The 22474-nt window shown below is 38.3% G+C and overlaps 2 protein-coding genes across 2 annotated transcripts; one reads left to right on the forward strand and one right to left on the reverse strand.

The window, feature by feature from the left end:
- Nucleotides 1-272: 272 nt before the first annotated feature.
- LOC141832159 (2-isopropylmalate synthase A-like) lies at nt 273-6599 on the forward strand. The gene is made up of 12 exons (XM_074719648.1): nt 273-1021; nt 1095-1308; nt 1408-1488; nt 2720-2809; nt 2900-2986; nt 4529-4629; nt 5079-5112; nt 5188-5262; nt 5544-5627; nt 5706-5840; nt 6104-6249; nt 6339-6599. The coding sequence occupies exons 1-12, from the start codon at nt 273-275 to the stop codon at nt 6472-6474; spliced, it is 1932 nt and encodes a 643-aa protein (XP_074575749.1). The 3' UTR covers nt 6475-6599.
- A 1392-nt stretch (nt 6600-7991) lies between these two features.
- On the reverse strand, nt 7992-20351 carry LOC141832551 (transcription elongation factor SPT6-like). The gene is made up of 17 exons (XM_074720045.1): nt 20318-20351; nt 20162-20239; nt 19928-20048; nt 19773-19857; nt 19524-19680; nt 19314-19440; nt 18970-19228; nt 18676-18861; nt 18493-18600; nt 17995-18378; nt 15765-15875; nt 14890-15663; nt 13710-13851; nt 12455-13623; nt 12148-12357; nt 11199-11607; nt 7992-10018 (listed from the first exon to the last, which is right to left on the reverse strand). Exons 1-17 carry the CDS (start codon nt 20349-20351, stop codon nt 7992-7994), a joined length of 6381 nt encoding a protein of 2126 aa, XP_074576146.1.
- Nucleotides 20352-22474: the final 2123 nt, after the last annotated feature.

A 22474-nucleotide genomic window follows, 5' to 3' on the forward strand; every position in this document is an offset into this window, starting at 1 on the left:
GTCAAAACAATGTAGATCGAATACAAAAATAGGCACAATAATTTTAATAAATAATATTAGAATAAAATATTAGATTAGTAAAATATTTCTAGATAAGAAATTAGTATAAAATATTTTTTAATATAAAGAGGGGTTTTCTATTTTCGCCCTCAAACATTTATATCCGTATATTTAAAAATTTAAGAAAACATTGGGGTGGTAAAAGGCAAAAATCCCTTGAGCCCTATCATGATACGCGGCGTCCACTCAGCTTTCTTCCTCGCTGCGTGGCCATGGCGTTCTCCCTCGTCTTCTCCATCCCCAATCTCTCCTCCTCCTCCTCCTCCTCCTCCTCCTCCTTCACTGCCGGAATCTGCACCGACCGCCGCCGCTTCTTCCTCCCTCGCTCACATCTCCTCCTCAATCGTTCTCTCTCGCTTCCCTCGGATCGCTCATCCCCCTTCTCCGGCCCCGAGCCCTCCATCCTTCCTAATTCACGGAAATGCGCCGGCGAGCGAGCAGGATCCATCAAATTCTCCCTCTCCTCCCGCCCCGAGTACATCCCCAACCGCATTCCCGACCCCAACTACGTCCGCATCTTCGACACCACTCTTCGCGACGGCGAGCAGTCCCCCGGCGCCACCATGACCAGCAACGAGAAGATCGTCGTCGCGCGCCACCTCTCCCGGCTCGGCGTCGACATCATCGAGGCCGGCTTCCCCGCCTCCAGCCCCGACGACCTCGACGCCGTCCGCTCCATCGCCATCGAGGTCGGGAATCAGCCCCTCGGCGAGGACGGCCACGTGCCCGTCATATGTGGTCTCTCAAGGTGCAATAAGAAGGACATCGACGCCGCCTGGGAGGCGGTTCGGCACGCGAAGAAACCGAGGGTGCACACCTTCATCGCCACCAGCGAGATCCACATGAAGCATAAGCTGAGGAAGACGAGGGAGGAAGTGGTGAGCATCGCGCGCGACATGGTGGCTTATGCCAAGAGCCTTGGGTGCCAGGATATTGAGTTCAGCCCTGAGGATGCTGGCAGGTCTTCTGCCTCTTGACACCTCAATTTGACTACTGGAAGTTTACATTCTGATTCGGATGCTTGTGTTCTTCAGGTCGGATAGGGAATTTCTATATCATGTGCTGGCGGAAGTTATCAAAGCTGGAGCAACGACCTTGAACATCCCCGACACGGTCGGGTATACTCTTCCATCAGAATTTGGAAAGTTAATTGCAGACATAAAGGCAAACACTCCTGGTATTGAGAATGTGATCATATCTACTCACTGTCAGAATGACCTTGGTCTTGCAACTGCAAACACATTAGCAGTAAGTATTGCACTTATTAGCATGCTTGAGTCAGTGAGCTTCTTGTGTGTTTTTCTTTCATCATCTTTGCGCTTACTTATTTTGGCAACCTAATCTCAGGGCGCTTATGCAGGGGCAAGGCAACTAGAGGTCACAATCAACGGTATTGGCGAAAGAGCAGGAAATGCTTCTTTGGAGGAGGTATGTGCTAATTAAAAGTACAAAACAAGGTTGTTCTTCTGGTCAACATGGATTGGTGCTCATTTATAGCATGCCTTCACATGGTTACCGAAGTTCTAGTGTATGCTAGTGATTATAAGGTTTGGTAATAGCATGGTATTTCACTAACTTTAGAAAGGTAATCATACTGTTCTGTAGTTAAAGATACTGGTAAAACTAATATGTATCTTGCAGTAGTTATTATTTGGCAAATAGCCCTTAGTGGAACATGAAATTCTTTAGTAGTTTATAACCTTGTATACTATTATCTTGCTCATTTTAATGTGTCACAGGTTTATTTAAGTTTGTATACTGCTGGGTATCTTGTTATCTACCATACAGACCCAATAGGCTGTCTAAATAGGCATCTGATCCAACTCTTCAAGACTTCTCAGTTCTCACTATCCTAAAGTTCACAATCCTTGCTCATATGGAACAGTATGACATATTCTGTATTAACATATTGCATAACTGTTCATGGTCTTTGGTGTCACTGTCTAGTGATATGTTAATTGCTTTAGATAAGGAAAAAAGAAAATAAGATCCAGATCACACAATGAAATTCCCCAAAAGATTAAACTTAAACATGAGTCTGGTTTGTGTGTGTGTGTGTGAGAATAGAAACCACTTGAACTCATACCTTTTAAAGTGATCTAGAAGATTAAGGTAAAAATATTATTATCAGTAGTAACTCTAGAAACTATTTTAAATAGCTTATCGATTAAAAATTATATTACTCAGCACAAAACACCTCAACTATAATCTATTTCATGTTATCTTCACAAGATCTGGAAATATATGTATGCTTTACTTGCAATTGATATCCCTCATTTTTCTTAGTCCGTCTATCTCTTGTGCAAATAACGTAACTGGTCAGGTCCCTCACTGATAGTCTATAAACATCACAGTCATATTTAACGTGTTCTCAATCTTATCTGCTGTATGCTTCTTCAAGCTGTTAAGAAATTAGTTCCTTTAGATTCAGATGTAAGTCCATTCTGAGTTACCAGTGAACTGTATATTTCTTCAGTAAGCATTTATTGTTTTGATTCATCACGTTCAATTATCATGTTGATGAATATGCAAAATTATATTTAAAGGTTGATGCCAAAAGTAAATTCATGTCTATGTTCTTGAGTTGCAATAACTGAATCTCTATTCTTTGTCCTTTATAGCATATAAGGGTCTCTTAGTCCTTTTGCTCTCCTTATAGGTTGTCATTGCCATCAAGTGTCGTCAAGAACTCTTGGGAGGTCTTTATACTGGAATTAACACAAAACAGATTGTCATGGCAAGCAAGATGGTATTTTATAATTGACTGCTGAAAGTTGTTTTTGGAAGAATTTGATTTCTTTTGCAAATAGCTGAAGTATACTACATACTAATGCTCCAGGTAGCTGAATATACGGGATTGTTTGTACAGCCACATAAAGCTATTGTTGGTGCCAATGCCTTCGCTCATGAAAGTGGCATTCACCAGGTTCATTGGCATTTATGGTCATTAGGATATTGATGTTACGCTTACATATTTTTGTGTTGTTTAGATTCAGCATACGACTCACTTATATGAAATGTGCCAAATCATATGGTCTTCCTCCAGCATGAACAACAACCTATGTATGGACAACAACATAACAGGAGGAAACATTAACAGTTAAAACTCACTACTTGCCGGAACTTGTAGGAATCACTTGCTACAGTTTATGCTCAAGATATTGGAAAATAATTGAATTTCTAATACTAGTTTTAAAAGACTTCGCCAACAAACATGTCCCAGTAGATCCTTTTTTTTCCAACTGGATTTTATTGTGTTTCTTGTCTATGAGGGCACCAGCTGAAATCAATCATTAGATTCTAGTTGGACTGTTTGTCCCTCTTAATACCTGTTCCAATCACACCTCTGTCACTTTCATCTGAAGTGAAATAGAAGTCTTATGCCTAATAGTGTGAAGATCAATGATATGCAAAGATCATTCAACTTGAGGTGATGGCTCTTTGGTGCATGTTTACTTAAGCAGAGGAAAGGAACAATAGTGGGGAAGTGAGAAGGGGAAGGAAGGGAAAGGAGTTTTCTTTGTTTCGTCTACTTGAAAGTAGACGAAAGAAGGGAAAAGAGAAAATGACAAAAGTAACTCTTTGATTTTATTATTCCCAAGCCATGCATTGTTAAAACAGTCTTTTCAATAGTTTTCTCCTCTTCCTCTCCTTTTCCATCCACTTATGGACGGAATTGAAAAATTACGAAAGTAGCTCTAAGTTGCTCCCTTCCATTCTTTTGTTCGTTTTTGTTCTAAGGGCAAGGGAATTAAATGCTTTCCTTTTCCCTCGACTTTGGCTCCCTTCTCCTCAAGTTGGCACGTCATTAGGATAATTTTGTAACTTATGTTTACAAATCCCAGTATCTAGAGAATTTGAAAGTTTCTGAAAATTAGTAATAGGCATTTTTTATTGCTATGATGTGTTAAAACTATCTTTCCTTGGATGTGAAATCATTGTGTAATACATATCTGACTGATCTTGGTATTTTCGTCATCTTTTTTTTTTTTTTTTTTTTGCCCTTTCATTTTGTAAAGGACCCCCTTGCTATTGTGGCTTTACTTTGGTCTGAATCTTATGCCACTTACCCATTTTTTAGGCCTCTGTTCATCACCAAGACTACCTATTCAATCATTAAATAATTTAAAAGAAAACAAATTACTCAGAAGAATAGAAAAATATGAAATAGGATTAAGGTAAAACAACATGCAAAAATATCCTTTTACTGTTATTCATAGGCTCCTAAGTTTCTGGAAAATACACGGGCTGGTCTGGCAACACAGGAAAAACTTGGATAAGTAAATGTAGATGGTAAAAACAGCGTACTGGATAATCCTATAAAGATCAAGTATGTTAATGTGTTTATAACTTTTTATGTATGTCATATAAATGAAAGGCAAATGTGATCTTTCAGATTGGAGCAATTTCATGGGTTTCTAGCTGTTCATGTTTGTCTTTTGCTTGTTTCTGAAGCAAGTCTTTGCAGGATGGGATGCTTAAACACAAGGGGACTTATGAAATCATCTCTCCTGAAGATATTGGGTTAACTCGTGCAAATGAATCAGGCATTGTTCTCGGAAAGCTTAGGTATGGGTTAACACCTTTTCATTATTTTTCAACAGAGTTCATTGAACAATGAGTCGAGCTTTCCAAGAACTGTTCATACCTAGAAACCTAATTATAAGCCTGATTCATTTGCATGAGTTAACCCAATATCTGATTCATGTGCTACAAACCTAAAAAAAATGTTTGAGATTTTTTATTAGAAAGATTGACTTTAAGCTTTTACTAAGCTCAATGACACCAGACTCAATAATTGAACAGAATTTATAAATTTATTAAGTTTGTAATAAATTAGTTTAAGCATATAATTGTTGATTTTGGAAACTTATTCATAATTTAAAAGGGTTTGAATATTTATTTTACTAATTTTATAATGCTCTTGACAAAATTGATAAAAGGTTCCCAAGACAATCATGTGAACGGTTTTTAATTATATAATACATTTCAAATAGACTAATCCTTGATCTTTACAGTGGAAGACATGCATTGAGGTCTAGATTGTTGGAGGTACTTCCAATTTGCATTTTAGTAATCTTATTTCTACCACACTGCATTTTTACTGTTTTCTCTCTTTTTTTTCAGTTTGGGTACGACATTGATGGGAAGGAACTTGATGATGTCTTCAAGCGCTTCAAAGAAGTTGCTGAGAAGAAAAAGGTGAGTAGCAAGGGCCTTACTCATAACTTGTAAATCAAAATGAAAAGTTATCGTAGCTATTGCTGATTCCATACTAATAATTACAAAATGTGATCCTGCACAAAGTTCCTGCAAAGCAGGCCCCTTAAACAAAATGCAACTTGTTACTCGAATATAAAATGGGAGTCATCCTTTACACCTTTTTTTTTCTTTTCAGTTGAGACAATTAATTCATTTTGAAGTGCTAATTATCTTTTTAAGAAACATCTGAAACTTCTTACTCCATTTTGCCATGATAACAGCGCATATCGGATGAAGACTTGGAGGCACTAATCTCAGATGAGATTTTTCAGCCTCTTGTGATCTGGTCTCTTGGAGAGCTACAGGTGATTCTGGATTGAGATTTTTTTTCCTTCATAAGCTGTTTGATAAAAATCATCTCACGATGTGGTTTCACCATACAGGTCACCTGTGGAACACTTGGTCTATCTACGGCAACGGTGAAATTAATGTCTTCTGACGGAGAAGAGAGAATTGCATGTTCCATTGGCACAGGCCCAGTCGACGCTGCTTACAAAGCCATTGATAGCATAGTGAAGGTGAGGCTATGGAATTATGTGTTCTTAATTCTCTCATGTGTTCCATTGCTAGCATAGTGAAGGTCAGACACTACCTAGCAAAGTCCATTGTAGGTTGTGCAACATAACACAAATCGAGTCCAGTGACACGTAGATTCTTAGTTTGTAGTTGTCGAAACATTTCGTAGTAATGACACTATCAGTAGTGTTGAAACCATCTCCTGATAAATGATACTTCTGTCTAATGTGCAAACATCTAAATTTTAACCAGTCTACATCCACAGGTGCCTGCAGTTCTCAAGGAGTATGGTATGAATGCCGTAACCGAAGGCATTGATGCAATTGCGACCACACGAGTCGTCATAGGAGGAGACGAAACTCATACTTCAACTCATGCCTTAACAGGAAAAGCGATATGCCGAACTTTCAGGTCTGGCTTCAGATTGTGCTACCGATATCGTATGTTTTACACAAAGCTTTCGTCTCACGCTGACACAGCTTTCCCCAATCTTGTTGCAGTGGCAGCGGAGCTGCGATGGACATTGTAGTTTCGAGTGTTCGTGCATACATCAGCGCGCTGAACAAGATGCTGGGTTTTGTGTCTGCCATGAAAGCTTCCGAGGACACACCGAGAAAACATAACATCTCCAGTTGAGTGGCATTGCAGCCCCTCTGTTGAACATGACAATGGCAAGTGGTAGAATACTCTGCTTGTTGGTCTGTGATGAAGTATAAGGTTTGTTCTCTTCCATTTGTATTTAGTTGGAACATAAAATCTCATTTTGGTCTAGCAATGAATAAAATTTTGTCGAGTAGTGTTAGCGAATGCTCCTTATTTTGAAAAAGGGTACTCGAACTTTCCCTCGTGGCATGCCTCCAGGGTTTTGGTGCAGTGGTTAGGCAATCTTGGTGCGGTGGTAGCTACCTGGGAATCCGTGATTCGATTCTTACCTGTGGGGTCCTGTAAGAAATTTGTTTCTCTGACAAATTTAGGATACTGGTGCTGTTCTTGGCAGGACAACCACGTGCTTTCTTTCGTGGGTCGTCTCTTACACCATTCTATTGATGCAATTTATTCAACCCTTCAAATCAATTAATTTTAGAATGATTAATTCAACCATTCCATTGATGCAATTTAATTTTAAATCAATTAATTTTAGAATGATTAATTCAATCACATAAAATAAATTTTATCGATCATTTAAATTTCAAACGATGCTTATCTAAAATAACTCAAGCTTCAATAAACTAGAGTGAAAATTGCTATTTTGATTCTATTATTGTAAAAGAGGGTAAGAGACATCCTTCTATACCCCTTTGTATCGTGATCAACTGCAATTTCTCGATTTATTTCCTCACAAATGGTCGTGGGATATAATTGACGGATTTCACCTTTTTGCAAAAGAAACCAAACAATATCCTTCTCCATCATGATCAATTATAATTTTTCGATTTATTTTTTCATAGATGATCATAAGATCAATCAGTGTGAAATCGTTGGATTGATAAATTTCATTTTTTACGGAAAATGAGATATGGTTGATTATTGCGATAGATTATTGCAGGACAGAATCAATCTTTTAAAATCAAAGTAATATCCTCCCTCGCTGAACGTGTGAGATTTAGGATGATAAAGATTTCACCTGCAAAAGGGTGACTATTATTATGCGATTGGAGCGTGTACTAGCCGCTTCCGCAATTGGAGCGTTATGATGCAATTGTTTCTCTAGTAGCAAAATTTAGGCCCATGGTTGTGCAAACTGTACAAAGATCATTGGTGGATTATCAAATTAAAATTACCTTTAATAATTTTTTATTTGTTACATAAATAATCTTATCTTCATTATGAATTGTTGGTAACAATATATAATAATTTTATATTGCAGAATGGCATCCAAAAACTACTCTTGATCAACAGAAAACCCCTCAACTAGGGCAAGCTCAGCGTTACCACATGAAGGGTAATGAAAAACAAAACAAAACAAACAAATTACATTAACACTAACAAAAAATTCAAGGCCCTCTCAAAATATATAAGATCTAAATTCTAAGATAAGAAACAAAAAACAGCCAACCGTAGTATATGAGGGCCTGTAAACAAAATTTGGATTGTGTGTTAGGGTTAGCATGCTACCAAGAATATGCATTTCCAGTATCAGTGATATAGAGACTCTATTCACCATCATGTATCTTGTGAGTATCGAAATCCAACTTAGAAAACCAGTTCTTAAATCCAGCCACCACCACCACCTCCCTTACTACCGTCACCAGTTTTACTACCACCACAGCCACCGTCGGCTCTGGCAATGTCTCCGGAGGTTTTACCACCCCAGCCACCACCATCTTTGCCACGAGAGGCACCACTTTTGCCCCAGCCATCCTTGCTATCATTGTCCTTAGGTTTACCACCGCCACCCCAACAGCCAGAACCAGCATTGTCTCTACGCCATCGGCTTCGCTCTGAGAGCCACCACCTCCGCCCCAACCATCCTTGCTACTGCTGTCAGTAGCCTTGCCATCGTTCCAGCCTCCCCATGATCCAGCATTGTCTCCACTAGTTTTCTTACCCCACCCGCCGCCGGCGCAGCTGCCTTCTTTACCGACTTCACTAGCATTCCCACCGCCCCAGCCGCCGGATGATCCCGCATTGCCTCCACTTGTTTTGCCACCCCAGCCACCTCCAGAACCAGCATTGCCTCCGGCAGTATTGCCACCCCATCCGCTACTAGCACCGACCTCTTCCTTACTTTTACCGCCCTGGCCGCCGCGGCCACTGCCCCAGTCGCCCCAGCCACTTTTTTCAGTACCACCGCCGTTATTACCACCCCATCCAGGTCCACCACTATCATTTGTAACACCTCCCCAGCCACCTCCAGAACCAGCATTGCCTCCGGCAGTATTGCCACCCCATCCGCTACTAGCACCGACCTCTTCCTTACTTTTACCGCCGTGGCCACTGCCCCAGTCGCCCCAGCCACTTTTTTCAGTACCACCGCCGTTATTACCACCCCATCCAGGTCCACCACTATCATTTGTAACACCTCCCCAGCCACCTCCAGAACCAGCATTGCCTCCGGCAGTATTGCCACCCCATCCGCTACTAGCACCGACCTCTTCCTTACTTTTACCGCCCTGGCCGCCGTGGCCACTGCCCCAGTCGCCCCAGCCACTTTTTTCAGTACCACCGCCGTTATTACCACCCCATCCAGGTCCACCGCTATCATTTGTAACACCTCCCCAGCCACCTCCAGAACCAGCATTGCCTCCAGCAGTATTGCCACCCCATCCGCTACTAGCACCGACCTCTTCCTTACTTTTACCGCCCTGGCCGCCGCAGCCACTGCCCCAGTCGCCCCAGCCACTTTTTTCAGTGCCACCGCCGTTATTACCACCCCATCCAGGTCCAGCATTATCATTTGTAACACCTCCCCAGCCACCCCAACCATCGTTGCCGCCGCTAGCCCCTGCTGATTTCTCACAGCTGCTGGCAGCAAAACCACTTCCCCTCTCAACCCAGCCACCTGCATTGCTGCCACCATCACCACCGCTGCAGCCACTGCTTCCTCTCCCACTACGGCCGCCAGCATTACCACCTCTCCAACCACGACCACTACCACCTCTGCCGATTCTGCCTCCATTGTTGCTCCCACTGCGGCCGCCTGCATTGCTCCATCGACCGTAAGCACTATCATTTCCTTGTGCAGAATCATTAGTGTTCCTACCTCTGCCCCTTCCCCTTCCCCTTCCCCTTCCTCTGCCCTTGCCACTGCAGCCAGGACTATCGGCATTGTCTCCTCCCCAGTTACCAGTGCTGCTGCCTCTTCCATGCCAACTTCTCTGGCTCTGGCTTCCATCCAAAGTAGATTCACCACCACCAGGTGCAACAGAGCCACTTCCCCACTTCCCACCAGTTCTACCACTGCCCCAGCCAACACTACTATTTTCAGCCCACCCAGCCCTTCCACTTCCAGTGCCATATTCACTCCAATCTCCATTGCTGCCGGTGCTAGCCGAGCTAAAGCCAGTCCTTGAATACGATCCGCCCTGATTCCAACCGGAACATTCGCTTCCAGCTGAGCTCTGAACTTTGTCACCACGAGAATTGTTTGCCTCATCATTTGTATGAATTTGGGAATCATGTCCTCTTCCATTAGGATGTCCATCTAGACTGTTAGTATTTCTGGAGTCAAATCTGTCACCTGCTTGCAAAGGCAAATAAAGTTTTATTTTATGAATTCTGTTTATAATCATTAGTGAATCAAGCTCATTAATATTCAAGTTTATTTTACTATTGAACAAATACAAATGAGTTCTTATCGAACTGAACACTAAATTTATTCATAAATACACGGCAATCAGTAAACAGAACTATGCATTCTGCCTGTCCAACCGGCCATCTTAACATTTCAATCTATGTCACAATCTCATAATGTTTCTAGAACACTATGGCACCTATAGTGTTTGATGGGCACCTATAGTGTTAGATATTTCTCTTTTGGGTTGTATACATACTGAAATATCATTATGTTTGAATCATTATGTTTGGACCACAAATAAACATAAGGTTTATTTTAAATTGTTTGGGGTTGACATTGAGAAGTGTAACATATTGTAATACATGGAAGATAATGCTCATATTTAGAGAACTATCAGCATGATCCATATGTTATTGTTATCAAAATAACCAAGTGGGAGAATGTTGGTTATTTTGACTCCATTGGCCATGGAGCAACCAAGTGGTCCATGTATTTGGAAGTTTCAAAAACTGTCACCACCCATGACTCCATATCATCCATGACTTCTCTCTTCCAAAATACTTGACAATGACAGAGTTTTTAGGGAGTTTTTTTATGTTATAAATTTGGTCCCTGGTACCTGCTCCAAAGTGCTTCTTCGAGAGCAAAATTACACCATCTAACTTTTGTGGAGCAAAGGGCCAAAAACATCATATTTTCACAGCCTTGTAATCGTCTACGGACTCAATGGCAGGAGGTAAAAGCTTGATCCTTTTCCGTTGCATTTGCTTTGCAATTAAATACCTCATGTTGTTTCAGATTTAACATCTATGGCACAATCTCATAATGTTTCTAGAACACTATGGCACCTATAGTGTTTGATGGGCTTACTTCTACTTATAAAAAAATCTTGTGAAAACAAATGACACTACTTGTTATCGAAACAGGATTCATAATTACAATGAAAATATAGCTGAACTTACGAGTTAACAAGTAGCAAAAACTCAAAGAAGTAATGGAGGTTCAATTCAAATAGTTCATGAAGAAAAATAAAATTCATGATGCTGATCACCAATGGAATGAAATATTGTATTAAGTAACAAACAAGCATATAATAACCAATAATACTTGTACAATGAGATACCTGTATATCCGCAGCCGTCTGAAGCTGCCCATGTATTACTTTTCAATGGTACAACCGCAGCAAATGTTGGTAAAGATGGGCGTTCATCAAGTGGTGGTTTGTTTATATTCTCCTGAAAATGATGCACAAGCCGGTCGATGTTGTAAAAATCCTTATTCCTGAACCTGAATCCTTTAGGATATAGCCCAATACACTCATGATGTGGATTTGTATTCCTAATATATGATAGAATAAAAGTCCCTGGACGCTCATGGGAAACCCCAAAACAGTAGACTGTCCGTGTTGGATTTGCGATCTTCTCTGCTCTTAGCAGATCATCAACCTCTATCCTAGTTCCTTTTCTGAACTTACGATAACCAAGCATTCTTCTCAAGTGGGCCACCAATGGATCAACATATCGGTCCATGATCTGGAAGACAAGGAACAACATCATATTAGAAGAGTGCCATAAAATAGTTTAGCTGTATCAGAAGATAACTTAAAATGTAGGCTGGACCCAAGACCCTCACAATAACTTCTAAGGTCTTTTCAAATATATACTGAAGCAAGCACCTTCAGTGCTGGTTGGCATATCATAACATTATTTAGTCTCATGTCAAATCAAATACTTATATGCTTCAAATTACCAATCCTTTTAGAATGGCAACACAAAGTTGAGAAATACAAGGTAGAAAAGCTAGTTCAAAAATATATGATTTGATAGGTCAAAAATAAACCAATCAAAAATAGAAAAAAAAACATTTGAGATGATAGAGACAAAACCATTGCGAGTCTTTTCCACCATGAAGCATGATATAAAACTACTTTCAAGTGCTAGGTCAACTATAAAGCTCTTCAATACTTTGTTTTAGGATTCTGATAGTTGTCTAAGTACTCCACTGAGTATCATGAGCATGAAAAAGTTAGAACATACAAAAGCAGAAAAAAAAAGTTATGATGTTAATTAAACCTCATCAAGATCTTCAAAAGTCTCTTTATCAATTGTAAGTGTCTTTCCGAGACGAAGGAAGCTTGTCATATCTTTGTGATCTTTTTTACTCTCTATGATTTGTTTGTGAGCATAAACTCCATCAAAGATTTTTAGGACCAATGTCAAAAAAGATGGCCCTTTGGAACTGGGACGTATAATACTCTCACCAGGTTCTTTGTCAGAAAGGTGCTGCCATGATAAGTGATACCATCAGATTTGATACATACAGCAGGTTAAGTTATAGATTAAAGTTAGTAAATTATCATATATAATTGATCAAACGCACCTTTGTGGCCTCATCAGCTGACAGATTCTGGAAACGGGGATGAACAATCATCCTTGGTGTGAAATGACTCTTTGCAAGTCCATTGCTCTTTGAGACTTCTGTTTTGCTGATCGTACTGACCGCACCCTCAACGTAATAAGGATCGCGATTATGAAGTTTGTAAGTATTATTTCTCAGGTCACTGGCTTTGGATGTCAAATAAACCACATGCCTATTTGTATTGATGCGCTGAATCTTGCACGTAAGTATGTCACCTTTATGTACCTTCATAAGATCATATCCTTCATCCGAGTAGTCATGAGAGGACACTATTCCTTTTAAACCAGAATCAAATGCACATATGATTTGATTCTCATGTACATGGCACACTCTGACCTCAACAATTCTCCCTTCTGAAATGGTATCATTTGTTTCACCTGAGAGCATAGCAAACTTCTCCTCATCACTAGGTTCTTTAAAAGGTGTCCGGTAGTCCTGAAACCCCTCCAAAAGCTCCATCTTTATATCACAAAGTGTCTCCTTTTTGTTGATTCCATATCTATTAAAAATGCTCTTTGCATACTCATTGATATCGAGCACTTTAAGCATATGTGGGTTTTCTCTGACATATTCGATCACCATCTCCAGCATATCATCATCAGTAAAATTTGCTTCATTTGGACCATCTTCATCATAGATATCCTTGGCAACATTCTTTGCGAGTTCATATGACTCTGGATGAATTCTTGTATCATCCAAAAGGTCCATAATATGGCTAGTGGCAGCTGCTGCCCCAGTTCGTCGTACACGTAAAAATCCAACAGCATTAGTGAAAACTTTCTTTTTAAGAATTTTTCCCATAGATATCTCCTTGCGATTAGAAATAAATCTAGCCCTCAAGAATGCTTTTTGCAAAGAAGATGCTTTTCGTGGGCCAAGGCCAGAAATAAACTGTAGAGGAGCAAAAAGCCATTCATGACTTGTTGCTAGGTTGATATCCAGGCCAATTTGATTGGTAACATCAACCATAATCTGCTCAACAACCTCATACTTCTCATCTGGTGTAAGAAAATGATCCAAGGAATGAAGCTTCCACGACAGAATTTCTTTTCCAGGTCCACAAAGAGTAGCCACCAAAGCCAAAGGGTTTTGCATATAACGGCCAAGTGCTACAGCACGTTTCACGATACCTTTTCAAGGAAAAACATGCCAAATGGTCCTAAATGAAGATCGGTACAACATACAATAACAAAAAATAATAACAATAGTATTATACCTGGTTGGTCTGGGAATTGATCTGAAGAAACCCTTGAGTTCTCGTAAAGGCAAGGCAAAGTTTCATCACCAAAGACAGTACTGATGCTTTCCAACTCTCGACCAACTTCAGTTGGATGATCCTCAACTATCTTGAAAATAACCTACAAGTCATAAAGCAAGTTTGTTAGGCCTCAGTGTTGTTCAAAACAGTGAGCCATATAACCATATTCAGGATAGGATATTGTTCACTGCACTGCATAGGCTCTATGCACTTCGATGTATGGTTTAAAATCTCATACTGTGCCGATGAAACGGTCGAAACGCATCATCTTGATAAATCACCGAAACACAATATCACTCAATATCAATATTTAAAATTTTGAACCGTGCCATTGTATCGATCTTTGACTGAAAAGATATTTTTTAGTATTATGCCGACACTCCAATGCATGGTATCGGTGCCAGATTGGAAGTTAAAGAAGGAAGGAAATGTTGAATGGTTTCGAGTTTCGATCATTGATCGAAATGATATATTTCAATCATTTTGTCTAACATGGTTAAAAGATTTAAAACCATACTCGGCACAGACAATGTCTACTTCTTATGCATCTCCTTCCTTCTTCAATTCCAATCCATTACCCATTGAAACATCGGTATGATACTGAAACTATATCGTTCCAATCAAAGACTGAAAGTTCGGCATGACTCGAGATTTTGAACCTTGCAATCATTAAATCAATTTAAGGCAGTGGCACAAGATATGCTCTCAGTTGACATTAGAGTACATGGTTTCTCAATTGGTTAAACCAGAAGCCAATTCATTACTAAATGTTGTCTAGTCAACTCAAAAAAACATACAATGAAATGTGGTTTTGTTATTTCAAACATTTAATTTGCTTCTATTTTTTTAAATATTTTAATAATGTAATTTGTTTCATTCTCTTAAATTCTTTCCAAAAGAGTACAACAAAGACTACCCTAACCAGATTCCAGCAAATATTACCAATCTCTTTAGTAATTTAGTTTAGCTTTTTGATGACTTGTTGTGCATCCTAGTCCTACTCAGCAGATATCAACTGATTTGTAAATGATGATGCACGTGAAACATAATAATCATTAACACAGTAAGGATTCAACAACGAAGGGAAAAAGGTAAAGATGTTTATGCAAATATAGTTGGATTGCAATGAGGAACATACTTCATAAATATCATCTGACAGTCTCTTGCAGGCCATATTTGCTGCTCCTACACAGACAACATGTGGCTGGTGATTCATCATGAACTTGAGAACCCGGTGCTGGTCATTTCTCTTTCCCTGTTGATCAGTAACAGTTTGGGATCTAACACTAAAGGAATTGACATAAAGCACATCCACCATTTCTCCTTCTGAATCCAACATGACAATGGTAGTTGGCGAGTTTCCAGATCCCAGACAACAAGCCATTACTCTCGCTGCATGCTCATCCTCTGAATTACTGCCGTTCCACTGGAAAGGGGCAATAGAGACCTTGCTCCACAGTTGCCTCCCATATTCCATACGAAGCCAATACTTAGCTCTGGTTGTCAATAATGAACGAGCTTCCTTTTCCATTGATGGGAAAATATAAGTGAAAAATGAATCTTTCAATATCATTTCCCGTTGGTCATTCCATGACTTTGCAGATCTACTGACACCTTCACTCAGATAACAATCAGAAGCATCACTTAATAATTTATTTCGGACATCATCAGGTAATTTAATTGTGACTTTAAGCAACTTGTCTTCTTCACCCTTCTGAATAAGCAGCCATTGACCATCCACAAACTCTGATAAAGGCTTATTTCGTAGCCATTTTACACCGCCAAGCGAATGATAGGCATCAATTTGTTGATTTCCTTGATGAGTAGGACTGGTTGATACAACAGCCTTCTCCATGAAGATACTGCGCACATGTTTTTTTACATTAGGCTCATAGGCAATCTCCACAGATGCCTGCCAGAGAACAAAATTGAACATACAAACTTAAGGGGTCCAGGAACCTTCATATATAACATTACAAGTGTATAGTATAGCAATGGTACAGGGTATCAAACCATATGTCTGGCCCCACTAAGCACGTCTTTGTGGGATTGAAACATTGGACATATATAATTTGCAGCCACTTCTTCAGGAGATTCTTTAGTATCTTCAACTTCGTCAGATATCTAAAAGGGAGGAAAGTAGCTTGATGGGAGAATAAAAAAACTTACGGACATTAATATAACAACAGATTAACGATGTGACAATTACAAAATATAGAGCAAACTTTTAAAATTTGTTTCAACTACATACAATAAGTTTTGATTTTGCACCAAATTTAAATTTTTTACTATAAATGTTTCAACTATATATATACAATAAGTTTTGATTTTGTTTCAATTGTAACAAATTATTTCTTCATTCAATCATCTACTTTTTGTTTGAGGATGAATTAATAGTTTAAATATCTATGTTAAAGGTATTGGGTTCATTAGGTATTAAGTTCAGTGGCTTTTGTTTTCAATTGGGACTCCCTTCTTTCTTCAGTAAAAGGTGGAATTCATCACCCGAGCAGCCTCACACGGTTGATCTCACGACCATCTATAAAGAGATAAATCGAGAAACTACAGTTGACCACAACAGAAGAGGACATTGCCTAATTGGGACTCCCTTCAATTCAGAATATTTAATTCATCATCAAGCTCATTGATACCCTCATCACATTGCTTTAGCATTTTCCCAAAGATACATTTGAGCAACATGATGTTTGCTCCACTAGCCACTTTAGTATTATAAGAAAAATAAAAACTAATGTCATTAATTTAACACTAAAATTGGACTTGATATCAAGGGGCATTTGAATTTACTTCTTTGATTGTTGATTTGCCCATAGGTTGTGCTCAATTAGTTCTGAATCCCACTTTTCCTACCTCACAACCAACCACTATATTGTTAAAACTGATGGAATCAAAATATCTCTACAATGGTATGATATTGTCCACTTTGGGCCTAAGCCCTCATGGCTTTGTTCTTGGGCTCTCCCCAAAAGGTCTCATACCAATGGAGATAGTTTCCATCCTTTTAATCCCATGATCTTTTTCATCCGCTTTAGATGTGAGACTATGTTTGCATCCTTGCAACCCAACAATCTCCCCCTCAAACAAAGGACCACAGGCCCCCCTTCAACGTCGTTTTGATATCTGAATCCTCGATCCATCAGGACTTTTTGCCCCTCGGTCCATCCGACCTACTAGGACTTTCCACCTAGCTGCAGCTAGGACTTTTTGCTCCTCGGTCCACCCGACCTACTAGGACTTCCCACCTAATCGCAACTAGGACTTTTTGCCCCTCGATCCACCCGACCTACTAGGACTTCTCACCTGGTGTCTGGTCCTCTTGATTCAGACACGAGAGCACCCACTTCCTTTGTTTAAAGTTCAAACCACATGGTTAGATCTGAATCATGACTCATCCGGCGGTTAGTCCGATGAAGAGCGACCTTGCTCTGATACCACTTGTTAAAACCGATGAAATCAAAATATCTCCACAATGGTATGATATTGTTCACTTTGGGCCTAAACCCTCATGGCTTTATTCTTGGACTCTCCCCAAAAGGCCTCATACCAATAGAGATACTTTCCATCCTTTTAACCCCATGATCTTTTCCATGTGCTTTAGATATGGGACTATGTTTGCACCCTTGCAACCTAACATATATTTCAGAGAATAATTATTAGACAATATAAAAGATTCTTAGATCACTGTAGCTCCCTATAGAATCGCAGAGAAACACTTGGTCCAATAGAAAGGACTCTCAAATATAAAAGATACTTAGATCATTAAAGAAAAACTACAGCAGATGGCTACTGAAATAGTGTTTGAAATTTTATGGCAAACTCTAAAAACATCTTCATTAGAGGAGCCTCCTGATTAAAATCTGGTTTGCACTACTGTAAGACATTGCAAATTTTGATGGATCATCTTGCCCTGCTACTTGACTTGTTGGTGGTGAGAATGACGTCAAACATAGGTTTAAATTAAAAAGTTATATTTTAGGTAAGTTAGGTCTTGTCATAGGAGATTTTGTCTTTGTGGTTTTGCTTATAAAAGAGAGTCAATTCGATGGCATAAAATCTTCCCACTTTGTGAGATTTGTTCCTGGGGCTACATCACAAATACAACCTTATTGAAATTGTACGGGGGTATAATAAGCATAAAAGACAGTATTCTAATAGAAGAAAATATTAACATACTGAATTTCTTGGAATAAACATAATTAGAAGAATATCTGCAAGACAATATCACCTTTTCCAACGAGAGAAGCATCCCAAATGTTTCAGAACTAGCACCAAACTTGTTTGCAATCTCCCATAACCCAGTTTTACTTAAAATGGTATATGTTGATTTTCTCTTTGGTCTCTTAAATTTCCCATCATATGTATCATCTTCACTGGGAGGAAAATGCAAGTTGAACTTCACATCTATGTCATCAACCTCTCTTTCAGATTTTGCATTATGCAGTGCCGAAATCACTGACTGAAAAATTATTTTATTAATAGAATGTCTTGCTTCATCTTCAACTCTTTGGGTTTCCTCAATAAAACGTCGACTATAGTATGAACGAAGTGCAATCAACCGCTTCTGAAGCAACAGCCACTTTTTATCTAACGTCCAAATTGCCCAAAGTATCTGGAAGACAATAAAGATTCTCATTCAAGATATGCTTTAGTCACACCAGTAAAGCTTCTTATACACACTAAAGATGGTTATACAAAAGTTTCACTAAAAAAGATTCATACGCACCTTATGCCATTTGATGCATTTAATTTCTTCTCCATCCTGCACATTATCTTCAAGATCCTTCAAAAGACTACCGCATAATTCCTTGCGATACATGCTGATGAAAGGAATCTGGGAATGGCAATCAATGACTTAGTGATCCACATTCTTGTAAATCTTAAGAACAATGATTATTTAATTTCTTACATCGAGCTTTTGCAAATGCATCATTGTCAAGACATTTTCAATCTCCTTTTTATTTATATATTGGAGTGCTTCATAGCCAACTAAAGGTGAGATACTGCCATGAGTAAACATATCATAAATCCAATGGCTCTCCTCTTCTATGTTCTTATCATCTGTAGGAGGTGGACCAGTGATATCCTCAAACAACTACAAAAGAAACATCATAAGAAACAAGGTTATACAGAATAATCGACAAGCAACTTTGCTGCCCTGAATGTAGCCCAAATTGTATAGAAAACTAAACTACGTTATTACCTGAATTCTCTCAGGTACATCTGTTTCTCGTATAACCAAATCCTTTCGTGTCATGTATTTCTCTGAAAGAACAAAGGGTTCAAACTCATCTTCCAATCTTTGTTCTGTACAACTGACATCACTAGCACTTGACGCAAGAACTTGCTTCCTTAGCATAAGAAGCTCATCAACGTCACCAAATATCTCTTTTGCTTCTTGTAAAGCAGATGATGAAATGCCTGGCAATTTGTGTGATTTCTTCTTTGTCAACCGTTTCTTTCTAAATAAAATGAAGTCAGTCACTCAATTTCGAAAGAGCAACAAGAGGTAATGCATTTTATAGGATAGCAAGAGAGAAGTCACACGTTGCAAGGTCACCAACTTCATCCACATCTTCATCCACAATAAAATCTGCCATTTCATCTTCATCTCCAATAGCACTCCTATCTTCTGAGTGCTCTTCTTCCTCATCAATATCATCTGACATAATCCCTGTGCAGTGAAAACAAAGACAACTAATCCCTTCTGGCCAGCAATCTAGCTAAGCATAGACAGGTAGCACAAAAATTAATTACCTTCATCAAATCCAAACAATCTGTGCTTAAGTTTTTCTTCAGCTGAGAATCCATCCTGATTACTCCTATCAATTGATTCTTCATTCAATAACCCAGATTGCCCCTCCAACTCAATGCTCCTTCCAGTCTTCTTCAAGCGCTTAAATCTGGGAGTAACCTATGAACGGAAACCATATTGCTAAAAATCTCAAAAGGATGAATCTATATTCCAAGCTAGCAAAATAGTAAAACGGGCAGCGAAAATACTGCTTGTGGTCGACGGAAGCCAGTAATATTGTTGTCCTCGAGCAACTCGTAATCATCCTCGTCAAGAACAAAATCCTTCTCCGAGTCCCTGAAGTGCAAATCATACAGAGGGTTCTAAACTAATACGAATAAGCAAGAGAAAGATCGAGCTGCGTTACCTTTTCTTTTTCTTCTTACTCCTCCTTCTATGCCTCTCCGCGTCACTCTCCTCCGGCTCTTCCTCCTCTTCTACCTCGTCCACGACAAATCCATCTTGCTCGTACTCGTCCCAGCCCTCTTCTGCTCAGAAATCCCGATTCCATCAAGAATTAAACACCACAACCGAGCATCTAAACCATCCCAAGAAAATCAAAAACAACAACCAGAACCAAATACAAGCCCCAGAGCTATACCTTCCTCTTCATCATTCAACTCGTCGCCACTGTAGCCAACGTTCTCCCCATCCGTCTCCTTGGAAGCTTCCAACTCATCTGCACCCGAAAAAGAACCGGAAACAAGCCAATGTTAACAACATCCAATAAGAAGCCAAACGAGAAGCGACGCGGCACCTTCTTCCTCGGATTCCACCACCATGCCACCCATTCCTCGTCGGAGAGAATCGAGACCGGAACAGCCTGCTAGAGTTGAGGAAGAGGCGCAGTGTGAGCGCAAAACCCTAATCCCTCGAACTGGAGCGCCTCCGATTGAACGGGAAGAACGCGAGAGCGTGCGAGAAACAGAGGGAGAGAAAGCGCCGTTTTTGCTATGTCGGTGACCGAGGAGAGCGATACAAACAAATTTATAGGCCTATGCCTAGAGGGGCTTATTTACGACAATGCCATCAGCTTTTTTTAACGTGTGCTCTTCGAGTTGTTTGAATTTGCTCGGTCTTCGTGGCAGTACTGTAATTAAAGAGAAGACAGAGGCTCTTAAAGTGGGCGGGGAGTTTAAGCGCCAGAACGATTCTCTTCTGCCAAAATAGGAAGCAGTTTATTTCCGTAAATGTTTGAAACAAACAACTAATTAAATATATATATATATATATACAAAAATAAATATATTATTTTTTCCCTTATAAAAAATATTTTTTAAATTATTGTTATATGTTTGTGCTAATTAACCGGGCGAAATATTAAATAAATATTTTAAAAATAGTAGTAGCATATCTTTATAATTACTTAAATTTTGATAGAGAGGATAGCTACAATAAAAGATCATATAGATTGATTTCATAATTATTAAACGATTGATTTCATAATCGTCTATAAAAAAAATAAATTAGATGATTTCATAATTATCTATAAAAAAATAAATAAGGTAATTGAAACAGACCATGAGAGGATATAGTCATGTGACTTATTTGACTTTTATGACAATGTCTCAATTTTATCTAAATTCAACTCTTATTTATTACAGTAAATTTATTCCATAATCATGGACTCAATAAAAGAATTCTTCTCTTCAATCATAATAATAGAAGAGATTCCCTGATTTTTAATTGGAAAGCATATCTCTTTTTTATTATTATCCTAAAAAATATTTTATTAATTTAATTAAAATTATTTTTTATCAGTTATTATAAAAGTACTTAAATAATTTTGAATAAATTAGGATTTCGATCAGTAATTTAAACTGAGTTGATAAAAAATAATTTAATACAAAAGTATTTTATAATAATAAGTTTGCTTAAGTTGAAATAATTGATTGACACCCTCTCAAGAAGTTGATGATTCGTCTCCTCACAAATGGTCGGAGGGTCATTAGACGAATTCCACCTTTTACAGAAGATGATTCGTCCTTACACATTTGGGGTGTAAACAAATTAAATTTGACTCGTCAATTCATTCTAGTTGATATGAAAAATATCAGATTAAAATTTTAAAATTTTGAGTTGAATTCGGCTTGAATTCGAGTCAGGGAGTTTTAGATTGAGTTGAATTTGAATTAGATTTAAATTATCTGGATTAATTCGCATTATCTAAATTTTAATTTGTTTTAAAGTTAAATTATATTTTATTTTAAAATTAAATTATTTTAAACACATAATAATAAAATATTAAAAATAAAAAAATTATAAAATAAATTTTTTTTAATTTTTTAAAAAATCGAATGAGTCAAATTATTTAAGTTGATCAAATTATATGATTTAAATTCAGATTTGAAATTTTTTTTAAATTGAATTCAGATGCGAATTAAAATTTAATTATTAGCATCCCAATGCTGTGTTAATAAGGAATGTTATAACACCCTTTGAGTGTTAATGAGCAATGTTTTGAACGCGCTTCATATGGCAGTGGGGTGGTAGCCCTGCACTTTTTTTTTTTTTAGTTTTTAATTATATTTATTAAATAGTTCATTTTAACGGCTATTAACGATTAATTTTAATTTTTATTAAAAATTATAAATTTTAAAATTAAAATTAAATAAAATAATTAATTTTTTAATGACTATTTTTTAACGACTCAGAATTTTGTCTATTTTTTAAGATGATTGAATAGATGGAGAAACCCATATATAAATAATATATTAATGTTAAGTATGTGGAGTGAAAAAAATATATTGCTATAACGAGTATGTGACAGTAGATTCCATGTTCTTTAATGAGGTAGAGGGTGTTATGATGAGGATGCATTAGTCAATTGTCACAACATATCTCTTTCATCCATATTTATTTTAACATTAACCCTCATTATTTATGGATCTCACCGTCCACTCAATTATCTTAA

The sequence above is a fragment of the Curcuma longa genome, chromosome 7, assembly GCF_044706935.1.
Source record: "Curcuma longa cultivar G26 ecotype Majalengka, Jawa Barat chromosome 7, ITB_CL_G26_1.1, whole genome shotgun sequence".
In the NCBI taxonomy this organism is placed as follows: Eukaryota; Viridiplantae; Streptophyta; class Magnoliopsida; order Zingiberales; family Zingiberaceae; genus Curcuma; species Curcuma longa.